Source organism: Eschrichtius robustus, chromosome 18 (genome assembly GCF_028021215.1).
Source record: "Eschrichtius robustus isolate mEscRob2 chromosome 18, mEscRob2.pri, whole genome shotgun sequence".
Taxonomy (NCBI): domain Eukaryota; kingdom Metazoa; phylum Chordata; class Mammalia; order Artiodactyla; family Eschrichtiidae; genus Eschrichtius; species Eschrichtius robustus.
In genome coordinates, this window is record NC_090841.1 from 63,889,295 (window position 1) to 63,909,970 (window position 20,676).

The following is a 20,676-nucleotide window of genomic DNA, read 5'->3' on the forward strand; positions in this document are numbered from 1 at the left end:
TTACTCATCCCACGAATTTCTGAAATTTGCTTTCCTGCCAACGTTTCCATCTCCTGTCCCTGCCTTTTAGTCCAGAGGGGGCATTTCCTCTGGATCAGGCTAGTGGCTTTTCATTTCTTTTCCCCCAAAACAATTGTTTATGTTAAGAAGTTCAGAGCTAAAGTCTTTAGGACTTGGTCTTTTGAAATGCTAAAACCCAAGTTTTTGAGGCCTCAAAGCCTTGGTTTTAAAACTCCAAAGTCTTGGATTTCTAAATTGAAAAACTGCTTTTTTGTTGAATTTTCCCGTTCCATAATTGATGGTGAAAGGGGAAATATTGGGTTGGCCAAAAAGTTCGTTCAGGTTTTACAGGAAAAACCCAAACGATCTTTTTGGCCAACCCAATAGTATGAGAGGGAAAAAACTTAATAAATGTATTAAATATTACTCCCTCCAATAACTTTTATTTTCATGCTTCTGAAGTGTGTTACATACCTGGGTTCTCTCATATTTAGTAAAGACACGTTATTTGATGTTCTTAGACCCCAAAGAGAAGACCCAGATGGGAAAATCACCCAAGTCTACTAAACTTTTAATCAATAAGCAATCAGTCAGCTTGTTATAAGCCTCTGACATTTCTATATGGAAAAGAAATTTGTTAGTATCACTGTGGTTCAGATGCCAGTAGCTAGTGAGGTCTTTTAGGGACGCTAAAGTGGTGTTGTGTGTGTGTGTGTGTGTGTGTATGTATGCATGCATATACTATTCACAACTTCTTGGACCTGGAGTTATATAAAGTTCATACCCAGTGAAAACTTCTATGTAAAGAATAAATTTGAATACATTTTTTTTAAAATGTAGTTTTTGTCTTGTTAGAAAAGTATTGAAAATATATGAAAATAAGAGAAAATTGTAAAAGTTGCATTCTAAACATTATGCATAACAAATTATGCTATTTATATTGGCATTTATTATGGATTTTGGGGTTTAATTGTTTTCTTTGTTTTTTCCATTCAGAGAATTTATCAACAGCCTTCGACTGTACAGGACATTCTATGGAGGCCTGGCTGACCAGCTTTGTGCTAATGAATTAGCGGCTGGTGATGGACTGCCGTGCTGGAATGGAGAAGATATAGTAAAAAGGTATTTTATGTGTAGTGGTCTGTGAAAACATAACGGCCACTTTCATCCTTGCTTTCTTTTCCTAGTTCTTGAATGCATTACTTCAGTTTTAACTTTGCCACACAGGTTAGAGGATACATTAATTCCTTCTCTTTAGTTTGTCAAAAATAAGTTTGATTCTTTTTCATATTTTAGAAATATGATAGCATTCTGTGGTGTTCTGAAAGTTCTCTCGTCTTTTCTGTCTATGGCTTACCCAACAATCCCACTTTTTCAGTGAAGTATTACTTAACTTCTAGCCAATCTGTCTTGTTTCTCAGATATCTTTTTTTTTTTAACTTTATGAGTATTAGAAAGAGAGGACATTCGGTGAAATGTGAATACCTATGCGAAGATTTGTTATGTGGATATATGTCACAGCAGCATTAATATGTTCATCCTACAGTTGTCTCTGAGTGTATGAGTGTGTGTGAGAGACAGAGGGAGAGAGGGAGAGGGAAAGAGGGCTGGTACTTTTATGTATGTCTGTTTGAGGCATTGTTTATTTGTATGTTGTCAATTGTTCTCAAGCTCAGGAGTGAAATTTTTCACCTTTTTTTTTTTCTCACCATCTAGAATTTCTAGAGTTTATTTTCCTTCACTTCCTATAACTGACTGTGCTCGCAAGTAATTTCCTGAGCTTGAGAAAGTCCTAGATTCTCCCTCTGTAACAATAGTGTTGGTCAATACAATTGGCCGGGAATTAGTCCTTTGATTTTCCAATGCTGGTGATTGTCATAGATTGTAGACCTGTGCTGTGTTTGGATTCGAATGTTTTAGTGTATTTTGTTTTGAGCAATCTGCTAAAAGGTAAGGTGTTAAACTTTCTGATTTACAAACACACCTACTCTGTATAAAGATAGGTAGTTTTAGTTACCACTAGAATGATGAGTTCATTTAAAGTGTCCTTTAGCAAATTCAATTTACTATGATAAACATATACTGTAATTAATATGAATATAAATTTATGTAGTAAAAACTATTTATTTCTGTGTGATCATATTCATTATAGTTAAAGGTTTCATTCCTGATACATTAAATGATTACTTGTAGTTTACATCCAAATATCTCATAGGGAATCTTTGATTTCACAGAAAATAATTATTGAAGGCAGGAACTATGCTTAAATTTAAATAAAAAATTTGGCTGATATAGCTAGTGTTGTTTTTTCATTATGCCCCTTGGATGCTGAAATGTATTCTTAAATATATTTGTCTTGCCTTTACTGAGGGCAATCATAGCATGCATAGTATTTTGAATTCTTACAGTATTCATGTTAATAAGATTTCTGCCACTTAGACCTAGTAATTAATTCTACTTTGACTTATACTTTCTCTTTTCACATTGTTCAAACTGGAATTGAACATTTTTGTGTATTAATTTTTCTACAAGGGCTAATGAGAATTTCATGATTAATGAACAATTTAGTATAGAATATAAATATATTTAATATACCACATTACATTATACATTTGATTCTAGAACTTCAGGACTCTTAGTTTCAATTTGTCCCATTCCTCTCTGTTTGGTCTGAGGTTTGTATAATAGGAAATACTGTTGGAGAAATCAATGATTTGGGAAAACTTTTTAGAAGGAGAGTATTTTCAACTGAAAAATATATTTTCTTCTACATGATATATATTTTAAGACCTCATTCATGGTTTATGAATAAAGAAAGCTCATCTTTTTTTTTTTTTTTTTTATTAATTAATTAATTTATTGGCTGTGTTGGGTCTTCGTTTCTGTGCGAGGGCTTTCTCTAGTTGTGGCAAGCGGGGGCCACTCTTCATCGCGGTGCTCGGGCCCCTCACCATCGCGGCCTCTCTTATTGCGGAGCACAGGCTCCAGACGCGCAGGCTCAGTAGTTGTGACTCACGGGCCTAGTTGCTCCGCGGCATGTGGGATCCCCCCAGACCAGGGCTCAAACCCGTGTCCCCTGCATTGGCAGGCAGATTCTCAACCACTGCGCCACCAGGGAAGCCCCAAGAAAGCTCATCTTTAGCAAGAACCCTCCTTGGGAAGTGTGCACATTTCTGGTAAAGAAAGTGAGCAATTCTCATTATTCTCACTTGCTTCCAGCTCCTGTCTTCTCTTTTCTATACCACCCAGCCTCCTGTTTGTCAGCTGCTTCTAAGGGCCCTATGTGACTTCACTCTCTTGTGAACACCTTTCACTTTGCTTAATTTTTTCTCAAACAGCCCTTCTAGCTCATCACCTTAGCTGACATTTTCCCTTTTTTGAGGGTGTTTTTTTTTTCCCTCCTCTTTTGTCCCTATCTCATGGGTCACCAACATTCTCCCTTGCTTCTCTGGGCCAGCAGATGAACCTCACACACTGGTTCCCTACCACCATCTCTAGGCTACTTCCCAAATGAACATTTTTAGCCCTAATTATTTTCTAGCACTCAGCTGAGGTTTCACAAGAATCATCTCATTGAACTCTCCCAAAGCTTTATTCCCTAATGCTTCAGAGTAAGCTGATGGGGTGTTATTTCTTTTCTGTTTGATCTGGAGAAAACTCTCATGTGTACTTTGACATTTTTTAAAATATAACTTAAATTGTAATTTCATTCATGGCTCAGCCAGTTCTTGAAATAAACTTAGAACAGGATTTTTTTTTCCAATGCAAAGTCAATGCTAAAATATAAATATCCATCATATTTAGTTAACTGATCATGGTATATTGACAATGGAATATTAGGTGGTAGTCAAAAATGATTCATATTTATATCTGCTAAAGTGGAATAATTTCAAGTAAAAATAGATACAGAGAACAAATGTATGGATATCGGGGGGGTGGGATGAATTGGGAGATTGGGATTGACATATATACACTACTATGTATAAAATAGATCACTAATGAGAACCTACTGTACAGCACAAGGAACTCTACTCGGTGCTCTGTGGTGACCTAAATGGGAAGGAAATCCCAAAAAAGGAGATATATGTCTACGCATGGCTGATTCACTTTGCTGTATGGCAGAAACTGATACAGCAGTGTAAAGCAGCTATACTCCAAGAAAAAAGTTAAAAGTTGTATATTAAATATTTTATCAACAGATTTGCATAAATAAAAGTACTGACATTCATTGCACATAGAATATTTCTGGACAGTTACATGAAAACTGCTAATATATTTAAAGTACTGGGGAGGCTTTATATTTTATTTCCATTGTATTTATTTATATTTAATGGAAACATGTTATAGTGATATTAGAATTATGAGCCCTTATTGCTTTTTTTCTTTTTATAATTCTTTTTTGAAATAAAAGCGCTAGTTTTACATTTCATTTCTAACCAAATTGGATTTTTGTAGTAATTTTGTGATATAATTTTTTTCAAATCATTAATGGATATGTTTCAAAAATTCAGTAGTTCAGTAATCTAAGATGGCTTCAATGTAAAGTCAAGTTCTAATGAATGTTACAATCCCGAACTATTAGCTGCTTTTTCCTTGAGAATAAACAGAGTATAGCAGCGATCAGTGTGTGAAAACGCTAAGATCCCCATATAGAATATTCATTTCAGAGACCTGCAGTTGGTTGATACAAATAATGCCTTCAAATTTTGAAGAAATGAATATCAAGTGAATTTGTTCCACCTTTGGGGATCATAGGGGTTCTTTCCTTTCTTATGCTGGGTTATAATACTCATCAAGTTCATTCTAGAGAATTTGACAAACACATCAATAGGATAAATTTGTGGCCAAGATTGAGCATATCATTCATTGTTAAGAACGAAGTGATTATTTTGGCAAGATTTCTTCCCCTGGAGGCATTTTTTAGGAGATGATTGGTCAGATTATTTATGTGCACAGACGTGCTGCCTCAAAGAACAGGAGAACCATACAAATTGTTTCAGTATTATGACAGGCCTATAAACTGGGTCAAATCACCTTTGTGCTCATCAAAAGAGGTGGAATTCCTCTGTGGTTGTAGATGAAATATCTCAAATAGTTGTAGCATATTAATTCATGAAACAAAATCTATTTTAATTCAAATGATTTTAAAGAGTGCATGCATACCATATACACTATCACGACACCGAGGTCCACAGTTCAGATGATTTCAGATGATTTCTGATTAACGATGAAAATGTATTACTGAAATCCACATAGTCTCTAACTCTTAAAGTCCCTCTTATCTACCCCTCCTGTCTCTTCATCGCGAAACAAAATTGTTCTCTGAAAGGCCTGACAGTGCTTACTCTGTTCTCAGATCCTTGTGATTGCAAATTGATTGTTTGATGGCTTGCGCTCATCTTTCTGAGTACTGAAGTTCAGGTGACAGCTACTTAATTACCAGGGCTTCCTTTTCCCTTTTGGTTAATAGACAGATAATCCAGTAACTCTCCCTCCATCTCCAGGAATTTATAACTTCCGCAACAACTCTTAAACTAGCCAATAGCTGTTAAGTATCCCCCCAAAATTAATAATCCATGTGATTTCTACTTCATCTTGATGTAGTTAATGTTCTGTAATGCTTCTTTCCTAACCCAGTGTTTTCTTTTTGAACTCTTACGATAAGGTGCCCCTTCTCAACATATTAGAATCAAATTTTTAAAAAATCAGATAAAAATATAATACCTTAAAAATCTGAGATTTTATACTTATCTATTATCAGTTTTCTTTCCACCCAGACAATGACATTTTTTCTGGCCATAACTTTTTTTTTACCTCACTTTTTTTTCTCCTTTACCCATTATTTATCTGGAAAGCCACTTCATCTTCAAATTTTCTTTTTCTTCCTGACCTTCCTACATATTATATATTTTTTAAACACCTGGCTTAGTTTCCAAATGTCACGGACTACATTTTAAACCCAACCAGGTCTCAGGATTGTTCTGAATTTTATTACTGTAACAACTGCTTGTTTTTCCTATGTTGCTTATGCAAAGGCAGTATGTTCTTCATGACTTAAACACTAGTCTGTTTTCTATTTTTTTTTCCCCTCGCAATTTCTACCTCTTCAATCAGGTTTATAGTACTGAATTAAACCTTTGTAATAATCATCATTGTTATCATACCTATGGCCTGTCTTACTTGGTTCAGAATTGGAGGTCACTTAAAAGGGGTGACTACAAGGCGTCCCCATTCCTACCCCATTGCAACAATCTGCCATGGACCTTGATATTTCCACTATTAATGGAATATTTTGAACTAAATCATTTTCTCCATACAACTGTGTATACAGTTTTGCCAAACTCCCACTTTTATCTTGGGTCCTAGTGGAATGAATTCCCTCATTTGTGTTTTATTGTGACCTCTAAATCCACCATGACACTTTGAATACTTTTTTGCATTTATATGTCATATATCTTCCTATCTACTGAAATTTATTTCATAACACAGCTTCTATATCTGAGAGGCTAAGAGCAATGTCCTTGAACACCTATCAATAATTTTTTAAAGATAACAGGACTCTGAGGAAAAGGAATTTTTATAAGTGTTAGTGAGAACTAAGTTATGGTGATTTGGGGATGTGGCTTGGTGATAATATTTTGGTGGGTAATATATGGTTCCAAAATGAAATTGAGTGTTGGAAAAATGAGAAGAAGAGAGATGAATCATGAAAGTTTCTACGTATGGCTGACTCTGGATACTGATTTTTTTTTTTTTTTTTCTAACTTAACCTTAAGATCATGCCTGTCCCATTGTGTGTACTTCCATAGACATTTGGTGAAACCAGAGTCTAAAGAACTCTAAGAACCCCCTGTCTTAGAGACATATTAGGTCTGATTGTCTTTATCATAAATGAGGCATCTGGGTTGGGGGTGGGTAAAAGTGCCAAGGTCTGCCCAAGGTCAAAAGCTGAGTCTGCTATCTTCAGCATGGGAAGAACTGAAACATTTTTGCTCTTTTGTGGCAGAAATAAAAAGTGTGGTTTTAGATATATTATGAGGCTGTCGAATTCCTCACGTTGTAGAATACACAGTCTAGGTCCAATGGGATGAGTATCAGTATGACTGATGCATTAGGTTCTGAATGAGCATAAAATGTGTAGAGTTCTTGGCTGTGTACCATCTTTCTGCCTTACTATAGTACACTTGCTTGGCAGATAATTTTTATTTAAAAGATAATGTCTGAAATAGTTATCCCATAGTTTGGTTCTGTAGAAAATAAGAGAAGGTAGCAAGGGGATGCACATTTTATCAACTTTTCTCCAAGTTCCGACATGCCTAACTAGTATTAAAGCCTAGGAAAATATCCATTCTTCTCAGGTCAATATACACATTTTGTTATTTTCTAAGAAATGCTCCGTTAATTCGGCAGTAATTGCATGCTGTCTCATCTTCTGAACCGAAACATTTCTTTTGAATCTTTCTTTACTGGCTTATTTGCTTCATAGTCAGTCAGTTGTCTCCTATTAAGCAGTACAGTCATTACATTTAGGGAGCTGGACTCAAAGGTGAAAGTAGAAACTGTTTCACTAAACCCACTCTGAAAGCTGCTTTTCCCTGTCTCTACAATGAAATCACAGCCAATTCTCAGAATTTTTTTTTTGTCAAATGGCTGAAGGGTCTTTTATTGTCATTAGTTCCATAAACAGTCTAAATTCAGTAATCAAATTCAGCCCGAAGAAAGTCTAAATTCAGTAAAAAGGTCTAGGCTGACTTGATACTCAAAACTTCACTTAAAGTGGCCATTTCTCTGCATTGCCATGAGGTACTGCTCGAGTCTCAGAGGCACCTGTAGTGGGGGGTGAACCACTTCAGGTCCACGTGCTAACCTTGACTTCTCCTTGTTCTCCAGCCAATGTTTCTGACTCCTGCATGTTTGGAGCTGGCAGGACAATGGGGCAGCAGTGAGAGAGAAGGGGTGAGAGAAAGGAATATTCTTTTTGGCTGATAATTTTGTATCTTTCATTGATGATTGCTAACTTGGTGACTATTAAGACTGATGTTCTAGGGCTTCTGTGTGCTCAAGACAATGCCTCTTCTAATCTTTTCCGTCTGGCTTCTTTCTGCTGAGATCTTCTGGCTGGGTTCTTTTCTCCTGCATGGTCCACTCTAGACCACAGAAACTTTGCTTCTCTCTCCTGCTTTTGGTGGAAGAACAGCCTGTATTCAGTGGAGCTGCCTCTCTTTACTCTGCTGCAAGGCAGGCAACTTCTGCTACGGGCATGGACCGCCTTCCATTTTCTTAGGCATGGATCAACCACCAGTCCTTTTAATCCTTCAACTTCCAAGGATCCCTCAGCCTTTCTCACTTAGGATGAATGAATGTGGGGATGACACAGCAGTCCAAGTTTCTTCAAAGAAATTCTCTCCCTTGGCCTCTTCAATCTCAATCCTTCAATACAATTAAGATGGACGCCAAGATGAAGGACTCAAAACCAGTTTTCAGCCATCTGCTTTTTATGTCTAGCACCTCAGTTTGGGACACTGTCTATCGTCTTGTTCTCAGCTGAAACGGAAATGGAAAGAGTGCTATTTTGGCATCCTTTTACATGTATTTGGAACTGGTGGGAAGGAGACAGAAAACTAGATTCCATGTTCAATACTGCAATTGACCTTGAATGGGATACAAAGGTAAGACTTTGTCCCCACCTCAGGGACTTAGATTCCAAACACAGTAGAGAACATGTTCACAATATGAACACAGTAAGACAGATACTGTGAAACAAGAGAGACTCACAAAAAATCCCACAGACTTTCAAATAAGGAGGAAATCTCATTCGTTTGAGGAGATTTGAAAACTATTTAATAAAAGAGGTAATATATGATATGGGTCTCCATTCATTTCAAATAAATTCTCTGAAATATATATGGATGAGATGAGATAAGATGATGTCTGGAATTTGCTTTAAAATAATTCAGTGATTGGGGGGAAGAGGGTAATACTATATGTGAAACAAGGTTTTCTGTGTGTGGATAGTCATGGAAGGTGTATTGTGGGTTTCTTGTATTTGTATGTTTGAAAATTTTATAATAAAACATAATAAATAAAAAATATAAGGCATAATAATTATGTTGTCAAGGGTCTGTTCTGTCACATATGCTTTTCTGAATGATGGGGATACAGTGATGGACAAGACAGACATGAGCCGTTTCTTATCAGATTCAGATAAAGAGGAGATGAACACTGTTCAAAGGATTACAGGTATGAATGGTTTACAAAATCTTTAAGGTTGGATGGAATTTTCATCAGCTGACCTGGAAGCAAGAAGCAGAATGGGAGCAAATGCATTTCTGAATGAAGTGCTCCGAGTTTGGTGACCTCTTAAACAGCATTATTTCCGTTTGTGTGTAACCTTTCAGATTTTCTCTTCTCCTTCTCAGCACTCTTTCATTTGGGCTTCATGGGCGTGTCCTGACTACGTAGTATTAAGCTTTCCCTTGTTCATTATAGTGTAGCCACTTATTCAGAAAGCCGGTAAAAGCTCAGAGGTTAGGACCACAGGCTGAAGAGCCAGGCTACTAAGGTTCTTAGTAAAGATTAGCCACTATAGCTCTGTGATTTCAGGCACATTTATTAACTTCTAATTGCATCAGTTTTCTTATCTTTAAAATGTGGCTGAAAATAATACCTATCTCATATTTGAGAATTAAGTTATTCACGTCAACGATTTAGAATACTGGCTATCACATAGTAAACATTCAGAAACTATTAAATCTTCTTATTGAGCAGTTTATATTCCTTTACTTCAGTAGGAATGAAACACTATTGTATTAAGCTTCTCTCTTCATTGGAGGTTTTCTATCACGGATCAGAAAACTTCCATTTGGAAAACAGACCTGTGAAGGTTGGTTTATGAGTCAGTAAAAAGTAATATCAGGGATTTTGGATTGGAAGTAGGAGATAGTGCCTTATTAATAGTTGAAAGAATTATTTCATTGAGGATAGAAGTAGAGAAACTATATCTTAATAGGCAGTTTATCAAATGCTCCAGTTTTTGGAGAATTTGGAGAGTTGTGGTCTGTCTTGTACCCACGCAATACATCAGTTTTCTCAAGGGAGAACTAAAAGTTAAGATACAAAGAAGAAGCATTATAAAGATAAATGAAAAATATTTTACTCCCAAGCAGTAGTTTGGGAACAGTCAATCACTGTCTTAGACTTGATCGTAATGAACTACCCGTTGACTGGAAATAAATGTCTGAAGCCATGCTAAATATCAGTACATCATGCAACAGATTGTTTTGGTGACATGATAGTTTTAAGGCTGCTACACTTAGAGTCATTTCTCTTCATCCATTGAGTTCCCAAAGGAAATACATATCATAAATAGAATCACTAAAACAAAATGAGGTTGAACATCAGTCATCACGGTGTGTCTAACTACTCAGTTTCCTGCCAGACTGACACGGTACAAGGAAGCTATTTTTAGCTTGTTACTTGCTTCCATCAGAGATTGTGTGTAGAGAAAGATGAAAAAAATAAGAGACAGCAAGATAGAAGTTCACTGAAGTGGAAACCTAAAGGACCTTTTCCCATCTGTTCGGCACAGAAGTTGTTATCTCTTTAGGGATACAGATGTCATCACATTTCCATAGACTTGTGAGTGCAGGTTTTGTTATTGCAAAACAGCAACCGCCCTCAAGGGCTCCGGGAAGTTTATTCTTACCTTAGCCTGAGCAGTTCCTTACTTTTCCTTCATTTTCATATTGAACTTAGAAGTGAAGGACTCTTCCCTTTTTACTAAAATAGCTGTAAGTTTGCTTATCTGTAAAGATGGCACATATTTTTTTTCTTAGTCTAGTTCCTACACTTCCATAACAGAGGATAGAAATTCATCAGTGAATGATTTATCATATTTTAGAATAAAATGCCAGAAGAGATGAAAGAGAACAGTCACTGATTTATGATACTTTCTTCTTCAAATAGAGTCTAGTTTAGTCTCACTTATTTTATGAGAACAGCCCATTGGTTATCAGCACATTTTCTTGACCAACCATCAGGATCCTTATTTTCTGATGCGTTCCTCAAAACAAACGAGTTCCCCAAATCTGATTTGAAATTACTTGCACATTAATGAATGTAACATTTGAAGGGTATTGACCTGTATGTTTTGACTGGCATGATTACTATAATTATGTATTTCATTGTTCTGAAGATTTCATTTTCTCATGACTATACTGAAATGAGGGAATGTTTTAATTTTTTTTCTCCTGGGAAATAAATGAATGCAAATTATTTTTTTTTTTGAGTATTTTGTTTTTGGTATAATCCACTTTCAAAGCGCTATCTTTAATCATTTTTATATGTAATGGAGCCACAAAGAGTTCAAGTTATAAATCTTTGGGGTATTGAATAAGAAACCCAAGAGTCTTAGAATCATGAAGGAAATGAGTCTCAAGTTTGGAAAGTAGCCTAAAAGCCAGTTCATCCAATACAGTACAAAACTCTGAACAATGGTTGTGAGAAGGGAAAAACCAGTAAGAAAATTTTGCTCTCTATACACTTTCAGGATAGTGCTTAAATTTTTCATAACATTTCTATGTAAAGAATGGTATTTTCATTTTAAGAAATGCCATTTAATTCTTGAGTTCCCTCTATCAGCCTCAGCCAACTTGTACCTAAATTGGTACAAAGCTGCTCATTTCTTTGCTTCATTCTATGCAGTTCTGACAGCACGAAAGCCCTCCTCCTAATAAAGTGAAGACTCTTTGCTAGCTAGGAAGGCATTAATATATGATGTGTGATGATATAAACATTTTCATATAAATTTTACATACATTAAATATGAAATGACAATTAATTATGGACATGGATGAAATAGTGGTCCTTTTTTAGATTATTCTAAACAGGACCTAGGCATTTTTAGGGGTATTGAATCAGTAAGTCAACATTTTAGAGTAATATATTTAAATTATTTTGTATCAAACAAAATGAATATCTTCTTTTAGTGAGCATGGAATATTTAAATACAAGTAGCATTGCAAAGTAGTTAAAAATGTATGGCACTGTTGGTTTGGAGTTGAGTCTTTGCCATCTAATTTGAAGTCATGCTTCTCAATTTTCCATATATGTTTCTTCAGAAGTAAGTGGTCATGCTCTGTGGGGTAGAAAGAGGCACAGTATAAACATAAAACCTGCAGTGAGAGGGCTTCCTATGTGATAAATATATAGTAATGTATTTGATGTATTAGGGTTTCCAGAGAAATAGAACCAATAGTATCTATCTACCTCTCATCATCTGTCTTCTATATTTAGAAAGAGGTTTTCAGGAATTGGCTCATGGGTTTGTCGGGGCTGGCAAACCTGAGATCTGTCGGGCAGCTGGCAGGCTGGGAATTCTGTTGAAAGTCAATGTTACAGTCTTGAATCCAAAGACAATCTGGAGGTAGAATTTCTTCCTTTTCTGGGAACGTCTGTCTTTTCTCTTATGACCTTCAACTTGATTGGACGAGGCCCACCCACATCATATAGGTAGTCTGCTTCACTCAGAATCTACTGTTTTTTGTTTTTTTGTTTTTAATTGGAATATAGTTGATTTTCAGTGTGGTGTTAGTTTCTGCTGTACCGCAGAGTGAATCAGTTATACATATACATAAATCCACTCTTTTTTAGATTCTTTTCCCATATAGATCATTACAGAGTATTGAGTAGAGTGCCCTGTGCTATACACCAGGTTCTTATTAGTTATCTATTCTATATATAGTAGTGTGTATTGTCATACTAAGTGAAGTAAATAAGTGAGACAAATATCATATGATATCACTTATTTGTGGAATCTAAAAAAAATGGTACAAATGAACTTACAACACAGAAATAGTCACAGATAGAAAACAAACTTACGGTTATCAGGAGGAAAGGAGGGGTAGGGGGAGAGATAAACTGGGAGACTGGGATTGACAAAAACAGAATCTACTGTTCTAAATGTTAATCACGTCTAAAAAATACCTTCACAGCAATATCTAAATGAATCTTTGGCAAAACTATTGGGTGTCGTGGCCTAGCCACGCTGGCATGTAAAATTAAGCATCACAAGTAGTGTTCTAGGTGATGACTGAGATGGCAAGTTGGTGCTCTCCTGGAGCTCTTCTGAAGATGGTGTGTTTTAGATTAAGTCTCCAGGGAAAACCTCTCTGGAGAAGTCACATTTAAGCTGAAAATGTGGGAAGATCTGATTTTTCCACGTAGAGAGAACATCATGCCTCATGTGTCTGCGGAACAGAAGGGAAATCAGCATGGGTGGAGCATAGTGAGGCAAGTAATGCAAGAGGATTGTCTGGAATGAGATTGTAGACGGGCAAGTGTCAGATTGCATGGGCCAGAGAAGAAGTTTGGATTTTATTCTAGGTGCATGGAGAAGTCACTGGAGGCATCGAGCCAGGACTGATATAATCTGGATGCTTCTTGGAGAGTAATTTTGAATATAAAGTTGGGGAGAAACCAAAGAGAAACTTACCATTCCGTACTGGCTGATGTGTGTGTCATGAGAGAGAGAGCATGAAAAAAGAGAAAGAAACTGATCATGTGCCTCTGAAGAATAAACCATTATAATTCACGGCGAATGAAAATCTGTCACACTTGTTTTATCTGGGAGATTTGTCTTCTTTGCAGAGCAATACATACTGTAAGGAAACTACAAGTATGTAACCACACTGAGGATAAAACATGCACAATCTATATCACAGAGGGACTTATCCCCGCTGAATATAGTTCTTCCTCCCATGAGTTATAAAAACACTGAACATCTAATAGAAACTTGCATCAATAGACAGTTCACAGAAATTTATCAGAGGTTTTTAAACATATGAAAAACATAACCGCAGCCGTGCAAGGTAAAGAATTTCCAACACCAATTAAATAAGTGCAAACTAAATTAAAAAACAAATTATTTTTCTCAGTTATTATACTGGTAAAGATCATTAAATTTTATAATTCACAGCATTGACCAAAGTGCGAAGAAAAAGGTATTTAAATACCTCAGTAGAAGGAGCAATTATTTCTGACTTCTGTGTCTTTGAAGGACAATTGGACAACACATATCAGTATTTCAGATGCATATGACCTATGGAGCAGCTGTTTCACAGGTATGTCAGACATACCAACATATGTAAACAATAGAGATTGCATTGTACATAGTTTATGGTTGTGTAAGGACAACCAAGATGCCCATTAATAGGAAAATAATGAATTGTTATGGTATGTTAAAAATGGAATATAGTTTTTCGATTTTTAAGAAGACAGATGTGCTTGTACGTGTAGTTATATGGACATACCTGCAGAAGAGAACTGGAGGACATGTATAGGAAGGAAAGAATGATTGCTCATCATTCTGTGTGCTTTTATAATTTACCATGTGCTTTCAGTCCTTTTCCCCCCCGAAATTAAAATCAACTTATTCATATAAATGTTAAAGGAAAATTTTCATATGTTTTTCTCACATATACAAAGATACCTTGCTGAGGAACAATATCTTGGAAAGCCCATGCAGTTCAAATAAAATACAAGTGAATCGTCAAATAAAATAGAAGCAAATAAAGGTTTCTTAAATAGTCTTTCAGTGTAAGGTTTAGAATTATTTGAGATAGGAATTTTGTAAAACAGAAAATGGTAACTGCTGCACTGAACGTCAGACTGGCGGTTTGGAGACCATAGAGTGGTAGGGAACTGATTAGAACACCCTGAACACTGCTCTCCCAACTGAGTAGAACCCACACCCAGCCTGGCTCTCACTCTGCACCCTGGATGGCGAGGTGTGGTACAGACTGAAGGTTTGTGTCCACCCACACCCCCCAAATTCGTATATTGGAACCTAACCTCCAATGTGATGATATTAGGAGGTGGGGCCTCTGGGAGGTGATTAGGTCATGAGGCGGAGCCCGCATGAATGGAATTAGTGCCGCTGTAAAAGAGACCCCACAGAGCTCACTCACTCCTTCCCCCATGTGAGGACCCAGGGAAAAGACAGACATTTATAAACGAGGACTGAGGCCCTCACTACTGTACCTTGATCTTGGACTTCCCAGCCTCCAGAACTGTGGGGAATAAGTGTTGGTTGTTTATAAGCCACCAGTTCATGGTGTTTCTGTTACAGCGGCCCAAGTGGACTGAGTAGGGTGGATTGGGATAAGGAGAGAACTTGGTCATTGGAAGTGAATGTTTTTCTTGCTTGTTTATTTTACTACAGTTCCTGTACATCCATATCAGAGCAAATAAGTTTATCAGGGGGTGATTTCTTATATTTTGAAATAAAATACAAGAGAGATGTGTCATAATCATACTGGAAATTCATGTATGGAGAGCATGTGAGTGGTATAAAAAATTAATTCCAGATATTAATATAATCATAGCTTTTAATCTGTTTCTTTATATTAAAACCATACATTCAGGTATGCTATCATCCAATACATAGTTGATTATACATTGGCTTTTATTTTTCTGAAACTTATATATTGGTTTGCCTTATATTTATTTTCATCTAAGCACTCTACTTTTCACTTCAAATATATGTATTTTAAATTTTAGTCAGGAAGAAATTTTTTTTTCATGACACCTAACCTATTAGTGAGGAAGAAAGATGTTTATTTAAGATAAATACTAATTATATTACATAAAGATGTCACCTTTAAGGTGTAGGGATACATAGTTAAGGAGAAATGCAGTGTAATGTTCCCTGAAAAAACATGAAAGAACTTATGCCATTGAGATATATATTTTTTATTTTCCAAACTTTTAGTACAGTCACTGTTCCCAAAGTGTGGTTCCCAGATTTTCAGGCCTCCACCCCAGGCCTCTACTGAACCAGAAACCCTGGGGCTGGGGCCCCAGAATCTATGCTCTCCCAAGGATTCTGATGCACAATCAAGTATGAAAACCACTGCCTTAGGGCATTACAATTTTTTTTTAAGATTTCTTTATTATTTATTTATTTTATTACATATTTTTGGCTGTGTCGGGTCTCAGTTGTGGCATGGGGGCTTCTCTCTAGTTGTGGCGTGCAGGCTTCAGGGCTCATGGGCTCTGTAGTTGTGCACGTGGGTTCTAGAGCACGTGGGCTCTGTAGTGTGTGGCACACAGGCTCTCTAGTTGAGAGGCGTGAGCTCAGTAGTTGTGACGCCCAGGCTTAGTTGCCCCACGGCACGTGGGATCTTAGTTCCCTGGCCAGGGATGGAACCCGCGTCCTCTGCATTGGAAGGCGGATTCTTCACCACAGGACCACCAAGGAAGTCCCTAAAATTTTTTTTTTTTTTTTGAGTAATTATTTTTTTCCAAAAATTTAGACTTGACTTAAAAAATTTTTGTGGCCGCGCCGCTCGAGGTGTGTGGGATCTTTGTTCCCTGACCAGGGAATCGAACCAATGGCCCCAGCAGTGGAAGCGCAGAGTCTTGACCACTGGACCGCCAGGGAAGTCCCTCTAAGACTTTAGACTTTTTAAAGTGGGAAAGGGCCCATTTCTCCTCATAAGGAAGTTTAGATGTCATGATGTGGTCAATCTCATTGTAGAAAATATATAACTCTTGTTTGGATAAAGATTTTAGAGCAGAGTTGGTATCTGATGGAATTCCATGTTGATATACAGAGCACCTTCTACATAATGAATTTTGCATATCAGATGGTTGAAGCCTTTACACAGCCAGACTTTCAAGTATTGCATATTTCTGGAAGAAAAGCATTGATTGTATCCTCCTTTCATATTTGGTATCACCAATGGAAATTAATTATTTAAGCCATATGTGGATCTGTAGCTGTGCTCAGGAGGTGAGGCATTTAAAATCACTATTCTTTCATACAAATACACATGATATAATGTGTAGAGTTTTGCATAATAACGGCTATTTGTCTATTTCTAAATACTGACCATAATAGACTGCTGGGTAACTGCAAATAAATATTAGGTAAATAGCAATCATTCTCTTCTTAGTATAGCATCTCCAGAAAAAAAACTCTGGAAAGGAAATTTGTGATTTATTAATGATAGTATTATTTCCTTTAAAAGAAATGTTAGAAATGAAATGATCTTCTTTACACAAGGTGAATATATATAATCTTTAGTGTACGTATTTTGGATAAAGATTTCTGTTTAGAACATGATGTTTTCAATATTATGTAGTGCTACAATTTAAAAATATTCTTTGGCCAAAATTCCATGCATTGTCCAGGCCCTCAGATCAAGCTGTTTATAAATTGGAAAAGCTTCAGGACTGGGCAGCTAATTAGGAATTTATTCATGCAAGATGCAAGTCAGCTTCTCTTTGGGACTCCATCCAAGTCAACATAGCAAGCCTCAAGAAGCGTACCCAAACCCGATCCATTAGTGCTTGTACTGGCATAATTTATCATGCTTTTTAATGTGTGTCTTTCGGGAACTATTCACTAGCAAACTTTATTATTATATTTATTATTTACTTATCTTTACAAAAATTTTAATGCCATTCCTGGGAAGACACATGGTTGTTTGGGGATGCCTAATTAGCAGTTTCCTGTTCATTTTACTTGCAGTTGTATCGCTTTCCTTGCTAGAAGTTTTGTAACAGTCCAGATGACAAATTGTTCAGCTTCTTGAAGATTTCACCAACTAAACAAACTGTTTAGTTTTTAATTCGAAAGAAATGGGAGAGCAGCTTACAGGTGGTACAGTGTGGAGAGGAAACACCCCTGTCCAGAGGGTTCTTAATGAAAGGATGTGAAAGTCAAGAATCTTTCTCTTGTTTATCTTAATGAAGGCGATGATTTCTAGTTGCATACAAATGGGTACAAATAACTTGGTATCTTGAATTTCTGTTAGGGGATTTTAGCTTTCTCACTGTTGAACGATGTTGAGCAAATATTTATTTGGCGCCTACTGAGTGCAAGGCCTAGTTACAGTGTCAAAATTCGTAGCAGTGATCCCTGCCTTCTTGAGAATTACAGCGCCTGTGGTAGCCTGTAGTGTGTGCCGGCATGGTGATGTGCAGTGTGCTATGGGATTCCAGTTGACCTTGAACAACACGGGTTTGAAGTGCAGGAGTCCCCTTATATGCAGCTTCTTTTCCAACAGTAAATACTACAGTACTATGTGATTCCAAGTTGGCTGAATCCTCAGATGCAGATCCTTGGATACAGAGGAACCATGGATACTAAGAGACCGCCAATACGGAGGGCTACCTAAAGTCTATGTGGATTTTTCTACTGTGCTGAGGGTTGGCGCCTCTAGCCCCTGAATTGTTCAAGGGTCAACTGTATGTTGGAGGAGCATCTGGAAGTCAGGCAGTAAAGGGATCTACTGGACACTGCTGCTTCTGCTCTACTCCGCCCTCCCCTTGACCTGCAGCTCGTCCGTCCCGCCACTGCTGGAGGTGTCGGCAGTTAACAACTCACAGCTGGCGTCCTCTCCACAAATCTGCCCCCCAGCTCAGAATCCATGCCCCACTCCTCAACACCGACCCCCTCCCCAGGCCCCAGCCAAGAGGCAATGACTAAGGCCCAGGAGAGTGGTGGCATCATCGCCTCAAGGTGGAATGAACTCCATGCTGCAGTTTGTGTTTCAGTGCATCCTGGTGGGAGCAGAGGAAGCTAGATGGCAGCCAGCCGAGACCCATTCGCACGTCTCTTTTATCTCTGGCCATGGCCCGCATCCCTCACTCCCCTTTGTCCGACAGCACTTCTCTAATAAATCTCTGGAACAATAATCTGCTTCTAAGGACCCGGATTTAACAGAACGATTTTCACAGAGTCCTGCAGGGTAAGTAGGAGCTCTCTAGGTAAAAAGGGGTAGGGAGGAGGGAGAACGTCATGCAGAAGAACTCCAGCTGTGAAGGCATATGGGGGAAAGGGTCTCGGATAAGGAGTGGAGTGAAATGAGTACGGGGCAGGATTAGCGGGGTGGTAGGAGATGGGAGAAAAGTGGTGGACATGAGCGGAGAAGCTGAAGAGGTTAAAAATCTTTGTAAGCCAAATTGCATCTACATCCAGTTAAGGCCAACAGTTGCGAAAAATCCAGAATATCACCTACACTTCAGTCTATATAAAATATGTGATACTTGAAATAATTTATGTATCTGAGATATTTCAAAATAGTATTTCAAGTTACTTCTTTTGAATATACTGCAGGAAAGAGGGGGCTGCTATCATGGAATTACTTCTAAGTTGCCGTGTTCAACCTTGCTGATCCCAGCGGCAGTTATAAGGCTGTAGTGAGCCTACAGTAGGCATTGTTACCATCTTGTTGAAATTCTCATTCTCTTTGCCAAAGGAAAGTCTCCAAAATGCAGTATGAAGAGCATACTGTAAGTCTCTAAGGCAAAATTTTTAACAATCAGATGGAAAATGTATATTTAGCATAACATTTTCCATGATAGGTGTATGGTAACTCAGGTTTTAAACGTGTTTATTCCGATATATTCTATAACCTGGCAGTTACCTGTGAAGGTGAGTCTTCCAAAGCTGTGGATTTCATTACTATGTATGTCACTAAGCACAGATGTGTGTTACAGTTCCAGTGAAACACATTTTAAAAATTTATATGAAATATGGAAAAATTACTTTTGAGTTATATCCAATTGCCAAACATGGGACTAAATTAAGGATTATTTTATCAAACTCAACATTTCTCTACCATTTGAGTTGTAACTAATGCTATATTTCTGTTTGGACCTGAAATTGCCATAATTTGTGACTTTCCCCAAATCCACTGATATAAAAATACATACAGAGGTGGAATACTGATGGGGAGTTTAATTTGCTGTTGTTCCTCCTGTCAATATAATTCTTGGATCAGTATCTTCATTCTACCATCATTCCTATTGCACTCAGGCCCTCATTTTTGCCCCCTAGATTTTTGTGACAGATTCCTACCCCATCCCATCTGCCACCTCCCTTAGAGATTCATTTCCTATTCAGCTGATTATTATTTGAATAAATCAACAATGCAATTCCTTCTTATAAACCTCTTCACAGTATAAACTTTCTCTGCAACTCTAGATATCTCTTTCTCTTCTGTCCGGTGTATCTTCAATTCAAGCATACCAAATACCCTTTCACATCTCTGTGGTTTGAGGCAAGCATTTCATTCTTCTTGGAGTTTTCTCTTCCCCGTCCATCAACATCAAGAGTAAATGTTACCTTTTTATAAAGCTTGATCAACTGGCCATTTCCTCCTCTGGTGTATGCCCTTACACCTATACTTGGTGTGTGCTCCTGTGATAGCATTTGCCTGAGACATACTTTAATCACTCACTCAGGTGTTTATCTCTTTCACACTAGACTATTCCATGAGTAAGAGTCCCAGGTTTCATCTAAGTGAGGTTCAGGTATGTCTGGCAAAGTGAAACTGGAAGCATGGGTGGCTAAGACTAACTTACAGGAAGAATCATCTAGATGGAAGGAGCATAGAGAGCCCGGTGGACCTAGAAGAGGTCCGATTTCACATGCACCCTGGTGTCTGTCACTCAAATTTATTTCCCAGTTTAGTCCCCATTGTGTCCCAAGTCAATGGAAATATGGGAGTGTGGGCACCTCTGCATTCTGCCTCAGACAGTCAGACAGATTATGGACTGAGGAGCAATCCATCCATGATGGGTGATGTCATAGCCATGATAGCACCCAGAAGATAAGTGGTGAACCCAGGAAGCTGCGACCGTGGCCCCTGGCAGAGACCATGATGC

General features: G+C 37.6%; 1 protein-coding gene across 1 annotated transcript in view; it reads left to right on the forward strand.

The window, feature by feature from the left end:
- Nucleotides 1-20,676, forward strand: part of GPC5 (glypican 5) — a 1,364,332-nt gene that overhangs the window by 318,917 nt on the left and 1,024,739 nt on the right. Inside the window, exon 5 of the mRNA XM_068526854.1 lies at nt 997-1,122. Coding sequence (XP_068382955.1) covers nt 997-1,122 — 126 coding nt within the window. The remainder of the gene's footprint in view (nt 1-996; nt 1,123-20,676) is intronic.